Consider the following 24,636-nt stretch of genomic DNA (forward strand, 5'->3'; position numbering starts at 1 on the left):
ATGGGATTTCTTTGGAGGGAATGATGCTGAAGCTGAAACTCCAGTACTTTGGTCACCTCATGCGAAGAGCTGACTCACTGGAAAAGACCCTGATGCTGGGAGGGATTGGGGGCAGGAGGAGAAGGGGACGACAGAGGATGAGATGGCTGGATGGCATCACTGACTCGATGGGCATGAGTCTGAGTGAACTCCGGAGTTTGTGATGGACAGGGAGGCCTGGCGTGCTGCGATTCATGGGGTCGCAAAGAGTCGGACATGACTGAGTGACTGAACTGAACTGAACTAAATGATACCAAGAGTAACTGGCAAATAAATTATGTAACAAACTTCTACCTTAAATAGAGGGTTGACATTAAGCAACTTCAACTATAGAAACCTAACTGTAAATTCAAAATTCTTGATGTTCTCGCTTTTTAAAAATTCTGTAATTACTTTAAATTTTCTGTGTAGTTCTCTAAAGAAAGCCTTATAATGTTTGTCATGAATTCTTTTCTAAAATGGGGAACTAGAATAATTCACCAGATATTTTAATGTAGCACTGGCATTTTCTAGTAGCTTACCACTAGGGATAACCTGATTTTCTAGAGTGTGTACCTTTGCAGTGGGTTTTTGAATTCTTGATTGAAAGAATATTTTTGAATGTACCAGCCATTCTTTGACCTCAGGGCCTTCGCACTTAGTGTCTTCTCTGCTTGAAATGCTTCTCTCAGCTATTGGTGTTTTATACACACTTCTTTTAGCTCTCTCCCAGTAAGGAGGCCAACCATTCTATGAGAATGTGAGACTTTCAGTTCTCACGTTGGAACAGTCACATGTAAACCTTGATGGTTGGTTACCTTACCTCTCAGCTTAGTTGGCACTTTAGAGCCGTGGGTCTCAAAGTGTGATCTATGATCCATTGTTGTTCTGTCGCTCAGTTGTGTCCAGCTCTTTGTGACCGCATGGACTACACTACTCCAGGCTTCCCTGTCTTTCACTGTCTCTTGGTGTTTGCTCAGACTAATGTCCATTGAGTCAGTGATGCCATCCAATCATCTCATCCTCTGTTGCCCCCTTCTCCTCCTGCCCTCTATCTTTCTCAGCAGCAGGGTCTTTTCCAGTGAGTCAGCTCTTTGAATCAGGTGGCCAGAATACTGGAGCTTCAGCTTCAGCATCAGTCTTTCCAAAGACTATTCAGAGTTGATTTCCTTTAGGATTGATGGGTTTGATCTCTTTGCTGTCCAAGGAACTCTATGCCATACCACAGTTTGAAAGCATCAGTTCTGTGATCTATAGGAAGAATTTTGTGAGGTCAAACTATTTTCTTAATAATATAAAGCTATTATTTGTCATTTGCACTGTTCTGATATGTACACTGATAGTCAAAGGCAAATATTGGCACCTCAGAACAAATTAAGGCAGTGTCAACAAACTTCTAGTAGTCATTGTACTATTCACTGCCACACGCTCACAGTGAGAAAGCAAAACCCACCAATTTCACTGTATGCCCTTGATTAAAGTGTAAAAAATATTGTTTTGAAACTAACCATTCTGTGTATGTATTTTTAATATTGTGTGGGATGAAATGGGAAGTTCACACAAAGTACTTTGATATTCTGAAGTACAATGATTGTCTCACAGGAGAGTATTTATATGATTGAGTTTCAATATGAACGAACTATTCTTTTTCTGGAGCATCCTTTTTACTTGAATAATTGACAGATAAGTGTAGTTATTTAAACTTGAGTATTTGGCATAATTTTCTCAAAAATGAATGAAATGACCCTGACATGTCAAGGCAAATATTATTATTTTGCCAATGATAATATTCAACCTTTCACACAAAAATTACAATGTTGAAAGACTCAGATTTGTCACTATATGTGCAGTGTATGTGTCACTCTGTGTTCACTGTATGTGTCACTCTTTGTCACTATATGTACGGTTTCCCAGTACATAAAGATTTTTCTGAGTTTGTAGGTGATGTTAATAAATGTTCGTTTTTAATATTGCATTATGGAGTGTATCAACTTTTGGAGGACCTGAATAATTCAGTGAAGGAATATTTTCGAAATGACCAGCACACAGTTTTAATTATACACGGATAGAAGATCCACTCAAAGCACAAAATAGACCAGTGGTTTTTATTGTAACAGGATGAAAAATTTATTGAAATGGTTTCAGATCCCACATTGCAACTAACCTTTAAGGAACTACCACTCATTAAGTTCCTGAAGAATATGGCATAATTATTCAGTTAGGGTATCAAAATACTGCTCTCATTTCCAGCTCTACATCTGTGTGAGGCTAGATTTTCTTCATATACTTCAACCAAGAAACAGTGCAAGAGATTGGATACAGAAGCAGATATAAGAATTCAGTTGTCTTCTGTTAAGCCAGACTTAGAAGAGATTTGCAAAAATGTAAATGCAATGCTTCTTACTTCATTTTGTTTTGGAAAATGTTATTTTTATAAAAATACATTTATTTTAATATACAACAAATTTATTGTCATTATTCCCAAGTGAATTAAATATTTTCAAAGTTTCTCAGTTTTAATCTTTGATACTGAAAATATTTATAGATACAACTCACAAAAAATAATTAAATAAAAATCCTCAATAATTTTTCAAGGCTATAAAATCTTAAAGACCAGAAGTCATAAGATCAAAAAGTTTGACCCTCCCCTAAGTCCATATATAAAATAACATATAAACCATATATAAACCTCATGCCATCTCTCTCTCTTTCCTGGTTTCTGCTTTATTTTTCTTTGTAGCTCTTAATTTCTTTTGACGTATTTTTATATAGATCTGTTTACTGTTTATCTTTTCTTGTGCTGCATGTGTACTAAGGTGCTTCAGTCCTTTCCAACTCTGTGTGACCTTATGAACTGTAGCCTGCCAGGATCCTCTGTCCATGGGATTCTCCAGGCAAAAATATTGGAGTGTGTTGCCATGCCCTCATCCAGGGGATCATCCCGACCCAGGGATCAAACCTGCGTCTGTTATGTCTCCTGTTTTGGCAGGTGGGTTCTTTACAACTAGCACCACTTGTGAAGCCCTTGTGGATGTAAACTTCACACGGAATAATATTCCTCTGTTTTGTTTACTACTGTTATTCTTACTGTCTAGAACAGTGCCTGAATTACAGTAGGTGTTACATATTATTGAGTGAATAAATAAAACTTTTTTTCTCTTAGAATTCACTGTTTCTTTTTGCTCTTCTGTGAATTCTGCTTGTGACATCTGTTGACGTTTTCACACGGTGGTACATTTTTTTATGAGCCTTAAAATTTTTTATTGTGAACTTACCTTTAGCAGAACTTTCCTTTCTTGGGAGTCCTACATAGTCTTGATAAAAAAAGATGTTCCTAAGGAGCAGTTTCAGCCCTGCTGCTAGAACCATGCAGAGTTCATTTGTTCAGGATGAATTTTCATGTTAATTTTTGGGCTCAGGACTTCTGCACTGCCTGGCTAGGAGACATTCGAATCTCACATCCATGAACGATACAAGTGTGGGTTTGGGGGTTCTAGGGTATGATTCTTTTTCTGTTCATGGCTCAACAGAGGCAGCTAACTTCGCTGCTGCATCTCTAAACTGGTGGTGGACTTTTCTTACTCCACGTGCATGGCCAGCATAGGCACTTTTTTTTTTTTTGCAAAGAACAAAAGCAGCATTTTAGTTGAAAAGTCTGATAGTGTTGAAGTCGTTATACTTACTCCTCTGCCTTATTTCCAGACTCAGAGGTAGTCTCTGTCAGCAATTTCCTGTTAGGTATTTTTAAAAATTGACATATGGTTAATTTATGATGTTGTGTTAGTTCCAAGTGTATGGCAAAGTGATTCTGTTGCATATATATAATACATATATGTATATAACACGTGTTATCCATATATGTATCAGTTCAGTTCAGTTGTTAGTTGTGTCTCTTTGCTTCCCCACGAACTGCAGCACACCAGGCCTCCCTGTCCATCACCAACTCCTGGAATTTGCTCAGACTCATGTCCATCGAGTTGGTAATGCCATCCAGGCATCTCATCCTCTGTCATCATCCCCTTCTCCTCCTGCCTTCAGTTTTTCCCAGCATCAGGGTCTTTTCCACTGAGTCAGTTCTTCACATCAGGTGGCCAAGGTAGCATCAGCCCTTCCAATAAATATTCAGGACGGATTTCCTTTAGGATTGACTGGTTGGATCTCCTTCAGTTCAAGGGACTCTCAAGACTCTTCTCCAACACCACAGTTCAAAAACATCAATTCTTCCATGCTCAGCTTTGTTGATGGTCCAACTCTCACATCCGTACATGACTAGTGGAAAATTCATAGCTTTGACTAGATAAGCCCTTGGTGATAAAGTAATCTCTCTGCTTTTTAATATGCTATCTAGGTTGGTCTAGGGCTTCCCTCATAGCTCAGTCAGTAAAGAATCTGCCTGCAATGCAGGAGACACAGGTTCAATTCCTGGGTCAGAAAGAGCCCATGGAGAAGGAAATGGCAACCCACTCCAGTATTCTTGCTTGGAGAACCTATGGACAGAGGAGCCTGGCAGGCTGCAGTCTATGGGGTCACAAGGGGTGGACACAAATTAAAGACTAAAGAGAGAGAGGATGGTCATAGCTTTTCTTCCAAGGAGCAAGTGTCTTTTAATTTCATGGTTGCAGTCACCATCTGCAGTGATTTTGGAGCCCAAAAAGATAAAGTCTGTCACTGTTTCCATTGTTTCTCTGTTTGCCATGAAGTGATGGGACCAGATGCCATGATCTTACTTTTTTGAATGTTGAATTTTAAGCCAGGTTTTTCACTCTTCTCTTTCACTTTCATCAAAAGGCTCTTTAGTTCCTCTTTGCTTTCTGCCATAATGGTGGTGTCATCTGCATATCTGAGGTTATTGATATTTCTCCCACCGATCTTGATTCCAACTTGTGCTTCATTCAGCCTGGCATTTTGCATGATGTACTCTGCATATAAGTTAAATAAACAGAGTGACAGTATACAGCCTTGACATACTCCTTTCCCAATTTGGAACCAGTCCGTTGTTCCATGTCCAGTTCTAACTGTTGCTTCCTGACCTGCATATAGGTTTCTCAAGAGGCAGGTCAGGTGGTCTGGTATTCCCATGTCTTTCAGAATTTTCCACAGCTTTTGTTGTGATCCACATAGTCAAAGGCTTTGGCATAGTCAATAAAGCAGAAGTAGATGTTTTTCTGGAACTCCTTTGCTTTTTCTGTGATCCAACGGATGTTGGCAATTTGATCTCTGGTTCCTCTGTCTTTTCTAAATCCATCTTAAACATCTGGAAGTTCTCGGTTTACATACTATTGAAGCCTGGCTTGGAGACTTTTGAGCATTACTTTGCTAGTGTGTGAGATGAGTGCAATTGTGTGGTAGTTTGAACATTCTTTGGCTTTGTCCTTCTTTGGGATTGGAATGAAAACTGATCTTTTCCAGTCCTGTGGCCACTGTTGGGTTTTCAAAATTTGCTGGCATATTCAGTGCAGCACTTTAACAGCATCATCTTTTGGGACTTAAAATAGCTCAGCTGGAATTCCATCACTTCACTTGCTTTGTTTTTAGTGATGCTTCCTAAGGCCCACTTGACTTCGCAGTCCAGGATGTCTGGCTCCAGGTGAATGATCACACCATTGTGGTTATCTGGGTCATTAAGATCTTTTTTGTATAGTTCTTCTGTGTATTCTTGCCACCTCTTCTTAATATCAGAGAAGGCAATGGCAACCCACTCCAGTACTCTTGCCTGGAACATCCCATGGATGGAGGAGCCTGGTAGGCTGCAGTCCATGGGGTCGCGAAGAGTTGGACACGACTGAGTGACTTCACTTTCATGCATTGGAGAAGGAAATGGCAACCCATTCCAGTGTTCTTGCCTGGAGAATCCCAGGGATGGGGAAGCCTGGTGGGCTGCCATCTATGGGGTCGCACGGAGTCAGACACAACTGAAGCGACTTAGCAGCAGCAATAGCTTCTTAATATCTTCTGCTTCTGTTAGGTCCATACTATTTCTGTCCTTTATTGAGCCCATCTTTGTGTGAAATGTTCCCCTGGTATCTCTAATTTTCTTGAAGACATCTCTAGTCTTTCCCATTCTATTGTTTTCCTCTATTTCTTTGCATTGATCACTGAGGAAGGCTTTCTTATCTCTCCTTGCTATTCTTTGGAACTCTGCATTCAGATGTGTATATCTTTCCTTTTCTCCTTTGCCTTTAGCTTCTCAGCTTTTTTCCTTTTTTCCTTTTCTCAGCTATAACATATATATGTGTGTGTGTATGTGTGTGTATATATATTCTATTTCAGATTCTTTCCCATTACTGGTTCTTATAAGATGATGATATTCCCTGTGCTAGACAGTAGGTCATTGTTATTTATCTATTTTATTTATAGTAGTATATATATATGGTAATCCCAAACTCCTGATTTCTCTCTCTGCTCTGTCCTACTCTCCCCTTTAGTAACCATAAGTTTTTTTCTGTCTGTGCATCTGTTTCATAAATAAGTTCATTTGCGTCACAGATTCCACAGATAAGTGTTATCATATGATATTTTTCTCATCTGACATACTTCACTTAATATGATAATCTCTAGGTCTATACATGTTTCTGTAGATGATATTATTTAATTCTTTTTTACGGCTGAGTATTATTGCTTTGTATTATATATGTATACCACATCTTCATCCATTCATCTATCATTCTTGACATGCTTCCATGTCTTGGCTATTGCAGATAGTGCTGCTATGAACATTGAGGTGCATGAATCTTTTCAAATTATAGTTTTCTCCAGGGATATGCCCAGGAATGGGATTTCAGAATCATATGGTAATTCTATTTTTCGTTTTTTAAGGCATGTCCAAACTGTTTTCCATAGTGGCTGCACCAATCTTTGTTCTCACCATCAGTGTGGGAGAGTTCCTTTCTCTCCACACCCTCTCCAGTATTTATTATTTGTAGACTTTTTAATAAAGGCTACTTTGACTAGTGTGAAGTGATACCTCATTGTAGTTTTAATTTGCATTTCTCTAATAATTAGTGATACTGAGCATCTTTTCATATGCCTCTTGGGCATCTGTATGTCTTCTTTGGAGAAATGTTCATTTAGGTCTTCTGCCCAATTTTTGATTGAGTTCTCTTCTGATATTAAGCTGTATGAGCTCTTCATGTGTTTTAGAAATTAATCCCTTGTTGGTAGCATCATTTGCAAGTATTTTCACTCAGTCCATTGGTTGTCTTTTGTTTTGTTTATGGTTTCCTTTGCTGTGTAGAAGCTTATAACAACCCAAATGTTTGTTTTATTCCTGGCTTTATCCAGTTTCATCTCCCTTTGGCTTTGACTTTGAGTCATATTTGAGCATTTTTAAAATCCTAGCCCCTGTTGCCTGTATCCAGTCTCAAAGATACCCTTTGGACTTGAATTCTAGCGTGATGACTTCTGGCATGATATTTCTGTCTTGTTTTTTGACTTCCCTATGTTAATGATATAGGTTTTAAATTATTTATATTTTATCCAGGATTTCTCTGTCTTTGAATAGAAAATGAGTCTTTGTTTGCTCTTATTTTTTTGTGGACATATCTTTGTTTGCACCTCTTGAGGACATCAAATAGTTGATTAGCAAAAAAATTTGTACTTTATAGTAAAATTATTATAGATATATACAGTATTTTATCTCTGTAATTCTCCAGGCAATTCTCTTTTTCTCTTCTGTTATAGGGTTTACATTGTTATTCTGTGAGAACTGTTCAGACTTACATTTTGCCAACAGTTAGCATATATAAATTGTTCTTTCCCCCATTCTTGTTTTCTTGAGTTCTTGAAGAATGAACTGTCTTCTTGGAACTAAAGCTGCCGTTTGACAAGTTGATGTGAATATCTCCAACCTGTTTCTAGCATTATTGTGGAATACTTGACTGAGGTCTGATCTTCCCTTGCTTGTGTGCCAAATTTTCTTATTATGAGCAGGAAAATACATGTTTTAAAGAAGCTGTGACATTTTATAGATCTTCCGTTAAAAGCAGTACATGAAAATTCACTACCCTCAGCATTCCATTGTTTATACCCTGACAGAACAGGAAGATGTAGTGATAGGTAAGGTAAGGTTCTGCTTCCTAAGTTGTCAAATTGCACAGAAGTCACCTTATTTCAAGTAGCTCCCCAGGGAGAGTCTTTCAGATTAAGAAGTATCATCACAGACTGTTCCTGGCCTACCACTATTTGTATTTTACTATTCTTTCCCTAGTCAGATTAATGCCTAGTGGAATCAGCAATTCTCTGGAAATGGGAGTTTTATTTGAGGAAAAGGAGAAGAAGAATTTTGAAGATGGAGGGTTATTTTGAGAAGGTTGTCTATGGACTTTGGAACCCCGGATAGGTTCAGAAAAGGTGAACGAAAACGGTCAAAGGTAAACTGGCTATGTATAGCTGTGCCTGTCATCTCAGTGCTGCTAGGAAGAATTTCTTATAGCCTTTGTTGCTTGTGTGTTCTTATGAATTGTTATAGCCTGAATTAATATTTCAAGATTAGTTGAAAGGCTGCCTACCTCAGCTTCTTTGGTTCAAGCTAGTTCCATGGTTATAAATATAGTCCAGTTTTTCTTGCTTAAAATTCTAATCAGTTCCTCCCAAGAGAAGACAGAAAAGTGGACGGAATGGGAGATATGTGACCACCACAATAGGAAAATAGATCAGGCTATTACTCTAAAATGTTCTTTTCCTCTTTATTATCAATTCCTGCTCCTCTCATTTTTTTTTTCTTAATATATATATTTTATTGAAGTATAGTTGTCTTCTAATGTTTCAAGTACACAGCAAGGTAATTCAGTTATACATATATACACATATTATTTTTGAGATTATTTTGCATTATTGGTTATTACAAGATACTAATTAGAGTTCCTGTGCCATACAGTAAACCTTTGTTGCTTATTAAGTGTCTTTTAAAATTAGAAATCTAGTATTCTGTTCTTATAAGTCAAACAAGTGAAATCAGAATGTCATAAATTTTTTGAAGCAACTTAGCAGCAGCAGCAGCAGCAGGCAAAAATTGTTAAGTTTTCTAAAATACATGTACATACTATCTATGTACATATATACAAAAGCTTTTCTACTACACTTGATAAAGGCTTGAGAAAGAACACAAAAAAGGAGATGGAGAAATTGGAAAACATAAACTAAATGAAATGGGAGCACTGAATATGAAATAGAAAAGGTGAAACAACCTAGATAAAGTAAAAGATCATCATATAGTCCAGTTGCTTTTAATCATGGCTGCTCATTAGAAACATATCTGGAGCTTTGGAGAAAAAAAGCAATACCTGGGCATTTGTATTTTTCAAAAAACACCAAGATAATTCTGATATGCATCTGGATTTTTAAAAAGTGATTATAAGTTTTTCTATTGAATTATATAGATTTGGCGATATAGAATTTTATTATTTTTCTGTTGACCAATCATGATACAATGGCATTAAAGTGAGTAATAGTTACATAATCACAGTAGTAAAAGAGGTTTATCAGTTTTCACAATCAATAGCCAGGCAAAAAATAAAATACAGTTGTAAGCCATAATGGGAACATTAACCTAACAGTATAAAATAATTACATGCAATTTTTGGGGTCAAGCAAAGTGATGTGGTAAGTGGCAATGCACACATGCACATGTTTTCATCCACTCAGCCAGTCTGTGTCTTTTGGTTAGTGCATTTTAATCCATCTACATTTAAGGTAATTATCAATATGTATGATCCTTTTGCCATTTTCTTAATTGTTTTGGGTTTATTTTTTGTAGGTCTTTCCCTTCTCTAGTGTTTCCTGAGTAGAGACGTTTCTTCAGCATTTGCTGTAAAGCTGGTTTGTGTTGTGCTAAGAATCGTGTCCAACTCTCGTGTCCAACTCTTTGCTATCCTATGGACCGAAGCCCACCAGGCTCCTCTCTCTGTCCATGGGATTCTCCAGTCAGGAATACTGGAGTGGGTTGCCATGCCCTCCTTCAGGGGATTTTCCAACCCAGGGATTGAACTCACATCTCTTAGGTCTCCTGCATTGGTAGGTTGGGTTTTTTTTTTTTTTTTTTTTTGGCCGCTAGTGCAACCTAGGAAGGCCAAAGTTGGTTTTGTGGTGCTGAATTCTCTTGACTTTTGTTTGTCTGGAAAGCCTTTGATTTCTCCATCAAATATGAATTAGAGTCTTGCTAGGTAGAGTATACTTGGTTGTATGTTCTTCCCTTTCATCACTTTAAATATATCATGCTGTTCCCTTTTGGCTTGTAGAGTTTCTGTTGAAAACCAGCTAATAACCTGACTGGAGTTCCCTTGTATGTTATTTGTCACTTTTCCCTTGTTGCTTTTAATATTTTATCTTTGTCTTTAGTTTTTGAAAAAGCAAGAGAGTTCCAGAAAAAAATATATTTCTGTTTTATTGACTATGCCAAAACCTTTGACTGTGTGGATCACAATAAACTGTGGAAAATTCTGAAAGAGATGGGCATACCAGACCACCTGACTTGCCTCTTGAGAGACCTGTATGCAGGTCAGGAAGCAACAGTTAGAACTGGACATGGAACAACAGACTGGTTCCAAATAGGAAAAGGAGTACGTCAAGGCTGTATATTGTCACCCTGCTTATTTAACTTATATGCAGAGTACATCATGAGAAACACTGGGCTGGATGAAGCACAAGCTGGAATCAAGATTGCCGGGAGAAATATCAATAACCTCAGATATGCAGATGACACCACCCTTATGGCAGAAAGTGAAGAACTAAAGAGTCTCTTGATGAAAGTGAAAGTGGAGAGTGAAAAAGTCGGCTTAAAGCTCAACATTCAGAAAACGAAGATCATGGCATCTGGTCCCATCACTTCATGGCAAATAGATGGGGAAACAGTGGAAACAATGGCTGGCTTTATTTTTCTGGGCTCCAAAATCACTGCAGATGGCGATTGCAGCCATGAAATTAAAAGACGCTTACTCCTTGGAAGAAAAGTTATGACCAACCTAGATAGCATATTGAAAAGCAGAGATATTACTTTGCCAACAAAGGTCCGTCTAGTCAAGGCTATGGTTTTTCCAGTGGTCATGTATGGATGTGAGAGTTGGACTATAAAGAAAGCTGAGCACCAAAGAATTGATGCCTTTGAACTGTGGTGTTGGAGAAGACTCTTGAGAGTCCCTTGGACTGCAAGGAGATCCAACCAGTCCATCCTAAAGGACATCAGTCCTGGGTGTTCATTGAAAGGACTGATGTTGAAGCTGAAACTCCAATACTTTCACCACTGGATGTGAAGAGCTGACTCACTGGACAAGACCCCGATGCTGGGAAAGATTGAAGGCAGGAGGAGAAGGGGACCACAGAGGATGAGATGGTTGGATGGCATCACATACTCAATGGACATGGGTTTGGGTGGACTCCAGGAGTTGGTGATGGACAGGGAGACCTGGTATGCTGCGGTTCATGGGGTTGCAAAGAGTTGGAAATGACTGAGCGACCGAACTGAACTGAACTTAGTTTTTACCAGTTTGCTACTATGTGTCTTGGGGTGTTCCTCCTTGAGTTTATCCTGCCTAGGACTCTGCGCTTCGTGAACTTGGCTGACTATTTCCTTTCCCATGTTTGGAAAGTTTTCAGCTATTATTGCTTCAAATATTTTCTGAGGTCCTTTCTCTCTCTCTCCTCTCCTTCTGGGACCCCTATAAAGCAAACGTTGGTGCATTTAATGTTGTCCCAGAGGTCTTTTAGGCTGTCTTCAGTTTTTGTTTTTGTTTTTCATTCTTTTTTCTATATTCTCTTCTGGGGCAGTGATTTCCACCGTTCTGTCCTCAGGTCACTTGTCTGTTCTTCTGCCTCAGTTACTCTGCTATTGATTGCTTCTAGCGTATTGTTCATCTCTGTTTGTTTGTTCTTTAGTTCTAGGTCTTTGGTAAACATTTCTTGCATCTTCTCTTTTCTGTTTCCAAGATCCTGGATCATCTTCACTATCACTATTCTGAATCCTTTTTCTGAAAGATTGCTATCTCCACTTCATTTAGTTGTTTTCTCGGGTTTTATATTGTCCCTTCATCTGGGACATAACTCTCTGTGTTTTCATCCTGATTAGCTTTCTGTAATGTGGTTTTTGTTTTAGCTGCTGTGGAATTGTGGTTCTTTGTGATTCTTCTGTCTCCCTCTAGTGGATGAGGCTAAGAGGCTTCTGTAAGCTTCTTGATGGGAGGGACAGGGTGGAAAAAACCAGGGCTTGATCTAGTGGGCAGCACATTGCTCAGTAAAGCTTTAATCTAATTATCTGCTAATGAGTGTGATTTTGCTCCCTCCCTGTTAGTTGTCTGGCCTGAGGTGACCCAGCCCTGGGGTCTGTGGGCTCTCTGGTAGGGTTAATGCTGACCTCCAATAGGGTTTATACCAAGGGGGACCTTCTAGGACTGCTGCTGCCAGTACCCCTATCCTGTGTTGAGCCGCTGCCAACCCACACTTCCACAGGAGACCCTCCAACGCTAGCAGGTAGTTTTGGTTCAGTCTCCTGTGGGGTCACTGCTCTCTCTTCCTCTGGTATTGGGGTATGTAGGATTTTGTTTGTGCCCTGCAAGACTGGAGTCTCTGTTTCCCGCAATGTAGTGGAAGTCCTATAATCAAATCCCACTGGCCTTCAAGGTCAGATTCCTTGGTATTTCCCAGTCCCTTCGTCAGATCCCAGGCTGGGAAACCTGACGTGGGGCTCAGAACCTTCACAACAGTGGGAAAACTTCTTTGGTATTATTGTTCTCCAGTTTATGAAACACCCACCTGGCAGGTATGGAATTTGATTTTATCATGATTGTGCACGTCCTACTGTCTCATTGAGGTTTGTTCTTTGTCTTTAGATGTGGGACATCTTTTTTTAGTGTGCTCCAAACCAGGTGGTCTGGTATTCCCATCTTTTTAAGAATTTTTCACAGTTTGTTGTGATCCACACAAAGGCTTTAGCATAGTCAATGAAGCAGATGTTTTTCTGGAATTCTCTTTCTTTTTCTATGACCCAGTGAATGTTGGCAATTTGATCTCTGGTTCCTCTGCCTTTTCTAAGTCCAGTTTATACATCTGGAAATTATCAATTCAGGTACTATTGAAGCCTATCTTGAAGAATTTTGAGCATTACCTTGATAGCATGTGAAATGAGCACAGTTGTGTGCTGGTTTGAACATTCTTTGGCATTGCCTTTCTTTGGAACTGGAATGAAAACTGACCTTTTCCAGTCCTGTGGCCACTGCTGAGTTTTCCAAATTTGCTGGCATATTGAGTACAGCACTTAAACAGCATCATCTTTTCAGATTTGAAATAGGTCAGTTGGAATTCCATCACCTCCTCTAGCGTTGTTCATAACAATGCTTCCTAAGGCCCACTTGATTTTGGACTCCAAGATGTGTGGCTCTAGGTGAGTGATCATACCATCATGGTTTTCTGGGTCATTAAGATCTTTTTTGTACAATTCTTCTGTGTATTCTTCCCACCTCTTCTTAATCTCTTCTGCTTCTGTTAGGTCCTTATCATTTCTGTCCTTTATTGTGCCCATCTTTCCATGAAGTATTCCCTTGGTATCTCTTATTTTCTTGAAGAGCTTGCTAGTCTTTCTCATTCTATTTTTTTCCTCTTTTTTTTTTTTTTGCATTTTCCACTTAAGAAGGCTTTCTTATCTTTTGTTGCTGTTCTCTGAAACTCTGCATGCAATTGGTATATCGTTCCCTTTCTTCTTTGCCTTTTTCTTCATTTACTATACCTTGGATATATCAATAAATATATATCTAAGTAAACAATTTTTAATGGTAGCATAGTTTCCCATTAAATGGCTATGATATATTTTATGTAACTGATTTTCTATTTATAATGTGATTATTAATATCACTGTGATGATACTTTTATACATACATCCTTGTGCACTTATTTTTTGGGGGTAAAGTCCTAGAAATCAAATTGGTAGATACAGTTGATCCTTGAACAACATAGGCTTGAACTGCATGGGTACACTTACATGAAGATTTCTTTTAAATAAATCCTGCAGTAGTGCATGATCTGATGGATTGAATGTGAGGATTAGAACTGTGGTTATGGAGATCTAACTATGAATTATAAATAGATTTTTTACCGTACCAAGGACCAGTCCCCCAACCCTTGTGTTGTCCACGGGAGGGTCAACTGTATTCTTAAGGCTTTTGATAATTTCCAAATTGTCCTCAGAAAAGTTCCAGATTGTATTTCCACAATTTCACAATTTATACAATAGAAATGATTGATTTTCTTTACAAATGTATCAACAGTGACGGCTTTTATGGTTTTAATTTGAACTTTTTAGGTTACGTATATTTTCATTCGTTAGGATTGTTCATAGTTACCTTGTGTATTGCCTAATAATATCCTTTTCTTGTCTTTTTCTCACTGAATTCTAGCTTTTTATATGCAATAGATATTAACTCTTTCTTTGTCATTTGTTGCAAATTTTATTATTTGTAACTTTTTTAAATCAAATTTTAGAATCTTTGTGTTACTAGAAATTTTAAGTCTTTTGTTTGTTTCTGAAATTCATTGTTTAAGCAATGTCTTTTTCCAGTACTTTTACAAGCTTTTTTCTTACTCATAAATAAAAATGATTGCCTATTTTTTTCCTGGGTAAATGTCACGTGTTTCTCATTGACTGGAAACACCATCTTTATGATGTAGTTTTATATATATATACATGTTATATATATACCAGCTTGTGTTTTTGTGTGAAACTGTATATTTGTGTCTGTTCTAATGTATTCTGTATAATTCTGTTAATCTATTTGTTTTGTCACCAGTATCACATTCACTTAACTTAAATTAGCTTTACAGTATCTTTGATGCTCTGAAAGAACAATTTCTTTTTTAGAATTTTCCTGATTCTCTTTGTTTGTTTGTTTTCCAAAATGAATTCGAGATCATTTTATCAAGATCCAACAAATGTATTGCAGTTTTAATTAAGATTATACTCAGTTTATATGGGGAGAACTGATATGTTTACAACTATGAATCTTCACATTCATGAATACAGTGTATCTTTCTATTTATACTTTCTTTTATGTTCCTCAGTATAGGCTTTTTCATATAGGTCTCAGATACTTCTTGTTAAGTTTATGTGTGGTTTTATTTATTTTGTTTTTGCTGTTATAAATGGGATATTTTCCTTTTTTTCCCTACTTGTTGGTAAATAGAAAAAAATACTAGTTTTTGGTATTTATTTTGTAACTAGCCTTTTTACTGAACTCTTCATTATTTCTAACAGTGTCTTAGATTTACTAAGTATACAATAATCATATTTGCTCAAAGAAATGAAAAAGAGAGAGAACTGTGTGCCACGTTTTTGAATCATCATATCTCTTGCAGAACAGACCTACATAGCAGTGGTCTTATCAGGCATCCTTATAATCTTTAGTGAAAAGAGGAGAGATGAGCCAAGACTTGACTGAGATGAAGGAATGAACCATGAGGAATCTGGAGAAAGAGATTTCTGCAGAGACTAGTCAGTTCAAAGGCCTTGAGGAGAGAGTGTGGCTGGATGTTTGGGGAATAACAAGGAGACCAGTGTGGCTAGAGAGGAGTGATTGAAGAAGAGACTGGTAGAAGATAAGATTATAGAAGGAATCAGTTCAGTTCAGTTGCTCAGTTGTGTCCCACTCTTTGCGACCCCATGAACTGCAGCACGCCAGGCCTCCCTGTCCATCACCAACTCCCGGAGTTCACCCAAACTCATGTCCATCGAGTTTGTGATGCCATCCAGCCATCTCATCCTCTGTCGTCCCCTTCTCCTCCTGCCCCCAATCCCTCCCAGCATCAGAGTCTTTTCCAATGAGTCAACTCTTCGCATCAGGTGGCCAAAGTATTGGAGTTTCAGCTTTAGCATCAGTCCTTCCAAAGAACATCCAGGACTGATCTCCTTTAGAAGGGACATACTAACGCATATATATGGAATTTACAAAGATGGTAACAATAACCCTGTGTACGGGACAGCAAAAGAGAGACTGATATATAGATCAGTCTTATGGACTCTGTGGGAGAGGGAGAGGGTGGGGAGATTTGGGAGAATGGCATTGAAACATGTATAATACCATGTATGAAACGAGTTGCCAGTCCAGGTTCGATGCAAGATACTGGATGCTTGGGGCTGGTGCACTGGGACGACCCAGAGGGAGGGTATGGGGAGGGAGGAGGGAGGAGGGTTCAGGATGGGGAACACAGGTATACCTGTGGTGGATTCATTTCGATATTTGGCAAAACTAATACAATATTGTAAAGTTTAAAAAAAAAATAAAAAAAAATAAAAATAAAATAAAATAAAAAAGAAGGGGCTGGTTGGATCTCCTTGCAGTCCAAGGTAAAAAGCATCAATTCTTCGGCACTCAGCTTTCTTCACAGTCCAACTTTCACATCCATACATGACCACTGGAAAAACCATAGCCTTGACTAGATGAGCCTTTGTTGGCAAAGTAATGTCTCTGCTTTTGAATATGCTATCTAGGTTGGTCATAACTTTCCTCCCAAGGAGTAAGTGTCTTTTAATTTCATGGTTGCAATCACCATCTGCAGTGATTTTGGAGCCCATAAAAATAAAGTCTGACACTGTTTCCACTGTTTCCCCATCTATTTGCCATGAAGTGATGGGACCAGATGCCATGATCTTTGTTTTCTGAATGTTGAGCTTTAAGCCAACTTTTTCACTCTCCACTTTCATCAAGAGGCTCTTTAGTTCTTCTTCACTTTCTGCCATAAGGGTGGTGTCATCTGCATATCTGAGGTTATTGATATTTCTCCCGACAATCTTGATTCTAGCTCTTGCTTCCTCCAGCTCAGTGTTCTTCATGATGTACTCTGCATGTGAGTTAAATAAACAGGGTGACAATATACAGCCTTGACGTACTCCTTTTCCTATTTGGAACCAGTCTGTTGTTCCATGAGCAGTTCTAACTGTTGCTTCCTGACCTGCATACACATTTCTCAAGAAGCAGGTCAGGTGGTCTGGTATTCCCATCTCTTTCAGAATTTTCCGCAGTTTGTTGTGATCCACACAGTCAAAGGCTTTGGCATAGTCAATAAAGCAGAACTAGATGTTTTTCTGGAACTCTCTTGCTTTTTCAATGAGCCTGTGGATGTTGGCAATTTGATCTCTGGTTCCTCTGCCTTTTCTAAGACCAGCTTGAACATCTGAAAGTTCATGGTTCACGTATTGTTGAAGCCTGACTTGGAGAATTTTGAGCATTACTCAAAATTCTTTATTTACTGGAACCCAAACACTAATTCCACATCCTCAGTCATTGTCAATTTTCAAGTTATTTTGGTGGAAAAATACCTCAGGGTGTCCAAGTGGCAAGAGTAGTGAAGAGTCCCAAATAATGCCTGTGCTGAAAACTGACCTAGTTGACCAGATAAGTCAACTCACTGGGAAAGCTACAAGCTCTATTGACAGCTCAAATATCCCAGGAGAAATAAGACAGAAGAAGAGACAAGCAAAATCTTTATTGCTGAAAAAGGTAAAATTAACCAGAGTGTTGGCACTGTTATAAATTAAAAATTTTCAAAAGAGCAATATTTTCTGACAAAGCTTGGCTGTTTGATTCTAGAATATAATTTTACAGCTGCACACAGATATTTTCATTTCATTTGTAGTCAGAGGAAGGAACAAGATGAGAAAGAGAAATTTGAACCTTCCACCCCTTTCTTTTTATTGTTTGTAGCCCCTTGAGATCCCTGGGTAATTTAGCAGATATAGCCAGTAGTTTCTTTTTGTAAGTAGGTCATTTTGTTTGTTTGTTTGCTTTTATCATGGATGTCCAGGCTACTATGAGTGTAAGATAGTGCCTCAATTCAAACCTGACTCAGAGATAAGTTCAAAAATATCTTTTTAAATTACAATTTTGAATCTGTTTTAGTATCTTTCCAATTCTGATTCCTACCCATACTTTTGCAAAAAAAGAAAGATGAGAGAAATCTCTAATGATGATTTATTCTGTGAAATGACCTCATCTTGTGACCCTATCAGTATCTTCAGGGTTATATTTGAAATATTTATACAGTAGTAGATATGGTTTTAAAAAGTCAGAATGTGAAAAATAATTTAAGAAATTAGGTGTGGTAACAGGAAGAACAAAAGGAATAGCGAGAAACACATTCCACAAATAGGTGGTCTTGAAAAGCTTTTTTAGTAGTAAAATTAATAACTTATACTTGGTAGATGGAACTGGATGGATCCTAAAGCGTTTGACCCCTTAGTTACAATAAAATAGAAGGCCTGATAATAGACCCCATGTAGTTCCCACAGCCATAACTTATTGCCGTCCTCAGCTTGTGAGTCAGCATATCATAGGCCTCTGTTCTTTCTTAACCTTCCCAACTTGAGCTTTTCCAAAGTCCTGCTTCTTTCTTCTATTGCTCTCTTTTCCCTACTTGCCAATTCTATTATGCATTAAATGTTTTCATCACAGATCCTAAGTAAATTTAAAAATTAATGTTACTGTAATCTTTCTGTAGTAATTGATTCTCTGGGACTTTTTAGGTCTTGATTAAAAGAGGAAAATGTATGAGAAGATAGAGTGTAAAACAGAAAGTAAGAATGAAGAGTACACCAATAATGAGTTAAAGCAAAGAAGTAAAAAGACCTCAAAGTGGATAATTTACATAGAATTTAGGGAAGAGAAAATTTTCAGCTATACCTTTCTTACAGATCTTTTAAAAAGTTGTCTAATTTTCATTTGGTGTATTTAGATTTCATTTTTTTCAGGTTATGGTGAACCATTCCAATTAAATGACAGGATGTCTAATATCTTTCTTTAATTATTATTTTCCCTTTTAAGAAAGAAGACATGAGTTCAGTGATAATTTTAGGTCTTAGTGAACGCTGTAGTAGCACACCTTAACTTCTGAGTCCTTAACATAAGGCTTTTCTGAATCTGAGTAATAAATTTGTTTGTCTTATTTTAAACTTCCTTAGTTTAATAAATAATATTTTCTCCATTTTTGGTTTTCATTGCAGGTTTGACTACAGATAGTGGTAGAAGGAGAATCAGAATTTAGGAATTTTGATTCTGAAAGGCATGTTACATAAAATACCTAATTGGATTAACCCAAAATTTATCCAGCCTGATGTTTGGTCTCAAAGCATTTTTGTTGGCATTGATGGTTCTTGTTCATAATTGCAACTCTGAGAGTTAGGAGTATACTGCAAGCAACCTTTTCTCAATGAGTTCTGATAGACCTAGTATTTGGTAATTTTTCAGTCTCTTATCCTGTATACTTTCAACTTATACTGTTGTCAGAGATGGAAGTCCTGTTTTAGTTCCAAAAGTATCTTTATATTACTGTGAAATAGTTCTAGTATTTCCGTAATAGGATAATGGTTGAGAAGCAATAAAGTCAGAAGAACTGAATATTAGTCCTGGGTTTCCCCCTAATTAATTATATAACTTTTGTTAAGGTATCAATGTCTTTGGAACTCATTTTACTCCCATTTATATAATATATATTAGATAGCTTAGAAGTATTTTCTTTTCTTTTCTTTTTTTTTTAGAAGTATTTTCTTATTTGAAATAAATGTGATAGAATTCATGATCATAGCTTTGCTCACTATTGTTACCAGTTTGTATATGATTTTATAGATCAGACATATGTTTTCTAATTTCTGTCTTCTCAGACAGTAAAATACTGCCCCATTCTCCCCTCCCCCAATTCTGAAAGTATTTTCTGAATCCCTTTGGTCATGTAAGTCGCACCTTTCTAATCTTTCTTTATTGATGATAGAGTTGATGACATCAGCACTAAGTGCTGAAGGTATGGGCAGATGTGCTATGATATTATATAAATGTAAGATCATATTTTCTGTTTCATTTCAGCTGCTTTTTTTTAATGCCAGTATTTGTAGGGCTTTTTAGCCATATCATTTCAAAATGTCTTTTAGGCCAGCCCTTTGGGTCTGGACCAGACTATTCCTAAGCTCTTTACTATTCAATATCTTCTGGGACAGAGATTTCACAACCTGTCTCTCACCTTGAAGAAGCTCTTATAGCTAACATAAATCTTCCTTTTGCAATTTAAGTTCGGATTTATTTCCTTTTTCTTTTCTCTTTGGAGATGGGAACAGCCCCAAACTTGAAGTGATGCTTTCTTATGAGGGCCAGTACTGAATGTAGTGGAAGGATTGTTTCCAGTCTGGCATCATTTTTAGCTTTTATATATTAAAGCTTCCTGACTTTGATTTCAATATTCATGGTCTCAAGAGATGCTATTCTTTATAGCCCAAATGAAATAACAGTTACCTATCTAATATTAATATTTATTATATCTTTTGCTAGTTAGAACCAAATGAGGTACTGAAACAAAAAATGAGTTCTCAAAACCCATTTGAGAACTTTAACAGATTTGTGTTTTATTGGGTATAACTATAGTCATGAGGGAGTGGATTTTTGCCTGTGGTTTGTAGATTTGATCTCATTATTTTATTCGTCATATTGTATACATGATTTCTCCATCATATTTCTAGTACTAAGACTAAAAACTTGTTCTTTAAAACAAGCTGTCTTGAAGCGAATTTCAATGTGTGTCATCAAAAAGCTTTAGTACCTAAGCTACCAAATGTACTGCTGCTGCTGCTAAGTTGCTTCAGTCGTGTCCGACTCTGTGCGACCCCATGGACTGCAGCCTACCAGGCTTCTCCGTCCATGGGATTCTCCAGACAAGAACACTGGAGTGGGTTGCCATTTCCTTCTCCAATGCATGAAAGTGGAAAGTGAAAGTGAAGTCGCTCAGTCGTGTCTAACTCTTAGCGGACCCCGTGGACTGCAGCCTACCAGGCTCTTCCATCCATGGGATTTTCCAGGCAACAGTACTGGAGTGGGGTGCCATTGCCTTCTTCCACCAAATGTACTAGATATCAGGAAAAAGCAAATGCATTCTCTGCCCTTGATGCGCCTATAGTTTTATTAGAGGAAGAGATTATAAAAATTATAAAGCACTTATAAAATAATTTAAGATAGAGCATATAAAGTAAGATGTTTAATGTGAATTTTATTTTGCATTTTAAAGGTTGATATAAAAATTTTTATACTATACAGATCTATTCTATTAACTAAGATACCCTGAAATGTCTAATTGTTTAATTCTGATTCCTTTTTTTTCTTTTTTTGCTTTAAAGGTTCAGCAGTTTTCTGAAAAAGCCTTCCTCTTACAGCTTTTGAAAACACATGAAAATGCCTTAGAAAGACAGTGCAATGAAATTACAAACCAAAGGAATATGCTTCTCCAAACCTTTGTACGTTTCCAGCCACTTGGAAAATTTATTTTACTAATTGTATGAAAATTTTGTATAAAAATATGCTTTAGATATATGTTTAGAAAAATCATCCATATGCATATTGGCAGGTAGTCCTGTTGAGATATGGAAAATTATTAAGTGCTATTTTAAACCAATTGGTAGAGTAATATAGTTTGAAAGAATTAAATTGTCAGGATGCACTATAGAAATTATTTGCTATTGTAATAAGCATAAAATAAACATTGAAACTGAGTTGAATTGCTCAAGATCTTGGTTTTAATGCTTTTGAAAGGCACAGAGGTTCAAACTTGTGGATGTGGGTGCAAAGATAGATTTTGTTTATTTTTTTAAATCATAAATCACAGCAAACAGACTCAGTAGCTTTAAATGACAAGAACAGCTTAGGAATATAATCTATAACTAATTGACTTTTTGAAAAAATACATTTTGAACTGTTAAAAATATATATCCAGAGTCAGAATCAACCACCAAATGGTTATGAATGGCATGGCAAGTTTCCAGCTGTAGCTCTTAATTAGTTATGTTTCTTGGAAAAAAATTGGAAAACACAGTAATGTTTAGGTTCTACCATTGTCAAAAAGTTTAGGTTCTAATATTGTTTAAAGTTTCTGCAAATTCTTATTTCTTTCTACTTCATGTTGACATTTTATGAAATTTAAACTGTTATTTAGAACTGTATTTGAAATGACCATGTAATTTTACCTTGTCTACATTTTAAAAGATTTTCTTGGAATTCACACTCAAAGGACAGTAATTCCTTTGAGTGTAGATCTGCATTTTCAACTTTGGTCATTTAATTCTTTTACCATCCAGTTGCAATGTAATTCCTTTGAGTATAGATTTTCAACTTTGATCATTTAGTTATTTTACCACCAATTTTGCAATGACAAAATGGCATATATTCCTGTGAGTTTAATACACAAACAGACACATACATAATGATCGGTGGTAAAATTTCTACCTCAATAATTCTCCTAAAATATTAAGGATAAATCTTTCACATGAAAATAGTTGGTTGTTATCATGTAATAATCTAAGTTTTTAAATTAATACTGCTGGAGGAATATAGCATTTTAGTACCAGGAATATAATTTTCTGTTGTCAGTATTTCCAAATGATTGAATTTTAATCAGTAAAGAAGAATATTGTTGCAATTAACACCTATATTTGGTCCTTTGTTTCCATTTTTCAGGAGGCTACAAAGAGAAGAGTTACAGAGGAGGAAGAAAAATTTATTAAGGAAATTACAGACTTCAATAATGAATATGAATTAACAAAGAAACGAGAGCGTTTGATGAAAGAAAATGTCAAGATTCAAATATCTGACTTAGAAAACCAGGCAAACATTCTTAAAATGGGTATGAAAACATAGTACCACCTCATTTATCTGGCATTAATGAAGATAACTTATTTTGAATTAATGAATTTTCCAGAAATTTTACATTTTTATAAGTAAATTGGGTTATTGCATTGCTATTTTTTTACTTTTATCTTAATTGTATGTCTCTCTTACTGTGAGTTGTCTCAAGCTCTTTAGAAGTAGGTGTGACATGATCATTGGTCATTTATTTAATAACCAAATTCTGTTTACTATCTGTTGTATATTAGGCACCCTTTTAGGTCCTGGAGGTATAAAACTAAAATGGGGGGGGGGGTGAAATATATAGGCAGATATTTATAGTACATTGTGATAGAAACTATATAGGTGATACTGTTGCTGTGATCTTTATTCTACCATCAAAACAGTTTAGGAAACACTGTTACACAGCGGGGTAGGGAGAATTCCATTTCAGAAACACTAGTATGCAGGCAATTGCAGTCTGTAATAAGATGCTGAACTAAAGAAATTATCAGAGAGGCTAGTGGTGAAGAATCCATCTGTCAATGCGAGAGACATGGGTTTGATCTCTGGCCAGGGAAAATCCCATATGCAGCAGAGAAGCTAAGCCCTTGTGCCTAAACTACTGAAGCCCACATGACCTAGAGCTTGTACTGTGCAGAAAGAGAAGCCACCACAATGAGAAACCTGCCACAGCAACTAAGAGTAGCACCTGCTCACTGTAACTAGAGAAAACCCTGCACAACAATGAAGACCCAGTACAGCCATAAGTAAATAAAATTATTAAAGAAAAAAATAGAAGTTACCAAAGACAGGAGAAGACAAAGAGATTTTTAGGAAGAATGACAGATGTATCACTGACTAAACAGATATAAGGAAAGTCAAGCATGAACCACAGTTTTCACACTTCAGAGATTGGGTAGAATATGGTACCAGGAGGAAGAGCAGAAATGGAGGTGAACTATAGCCTTTTCTGGACAAAAAAATTAAGTTTTGTTTCAGTGTTTTTAGTTGGAGATGTCTATGGGATAAACAGGTAGAAGTGCCCAAGTAGCAGGTTGAAATTGGTTGTGAAACTGATACAAGAGATCAAGCTAGAACATTAGGTGTGGGATTCCAGATAATTTGCTAACATAATTCAAAGGGAACATGTAGAGGGAACATAGAGGGGTAGCAAAGACCAAAGGCAGAAAATGGAAAAGCATAGCATTTAAGGAAATGAAGAGAATAATGAGACAGAGATGTCAAAGAGGGCAAGAGAACCAGCAGAGAGTAATATGTGATTTGGGACAAGATGCTTAAGTTTTATTTGCTTCAGTTTCTTCATCTATGAAGATGGAGGATAATGATAATGACCTTAACAAGATTGTTGTAAGTACTCATGAAAGAATATTTAATTACATAAAATGCTACCTGGATCATAATTAAACCCTTAAAATATAAGGATTATACTTTTTAATTAGCTTAATTTCATAGATGAAAGAAATGAGGTTCTTAGAGATAGGTTGCTTTGTGTAGAGAGTATAGGACAGAGGTTCTTAAGGCATACATATAAGCATACATCTTATAGGCATACATCTGGGAAGTTCTTATATATATATATATATATATATATATATATATATTATGATCAGGAAGGAGCACAATACAAAAAACTAGAACTAGAAGAAATGCATTAAAAACTGTTTTTAGATATTAAGGACAAGAGACTGTCCAAGGCTATGATTCCTAAGAGAAGGAAAACACACGAGGCATGATTACCTAGGCTTTTACCTGGTTGCAGTTTTTTGACAACAGGAGTGAGAGAGGGAACTTAAAACATAGTGGCCTGATTGAGTCAAGGATACGATACAAAGACTGGAGTTCAGGGAGGCTGAGTTAGCTGAAATTTTCAGGACAACGTACTGAGAGGAAAGAACTGCACAGACAAAACCTCCAGAAATCTACATAGAAGTTGCTTTGAGTCTTTGGCTATATATTATTCTTTGCATACATAGGGGAAAATCCTCTA

At 36.9% G+C, this 24,636-nt stretch overlaps 1 protein-coding gene across 1 annotated transcript in view; it reads left to right on the forward strand.

Moving 5' to 3' along the window:
• Window positions 1-24,636, forward strand: part of CCDC172 (coiled-coil domain containing 172) — a 57,964-nt gene that overhangs the window by 10,231 nt on the left and 23,097 nt on the right. The window contains exons 3-4 of the mRNA XM_019988600.2: window positions 21,146-21,262; window positions 22,479-22,644. Of these exons, the coding sequence (XP_019844159.2) occupies window positions 21,146-21,262; window positions 22,479-22,644 (283 nt within the window). The remainder of the gene's footprint in view (window positions 1-21,145; window positions 21,263-22,478; window positions 22,645-24,636) is intronic.

This window comes from Bos indicus, chromosome 26 (genome assembly GCF_029378745.1).
Source record: "Bos indicus isolate NIAB-ARS_2022 breed Sahiwal x Tharparkar chromosome 26, NIAB-ARS_B.indTharparkar_mat_pri_1.0, whole genome shotgun sequence".
NCBI classification, from domain to species: Eukaryota; Metazoa; Chordata; class Mammalia; order Artiodactyla; family Bovidae; genus Bos; species Bos indicus.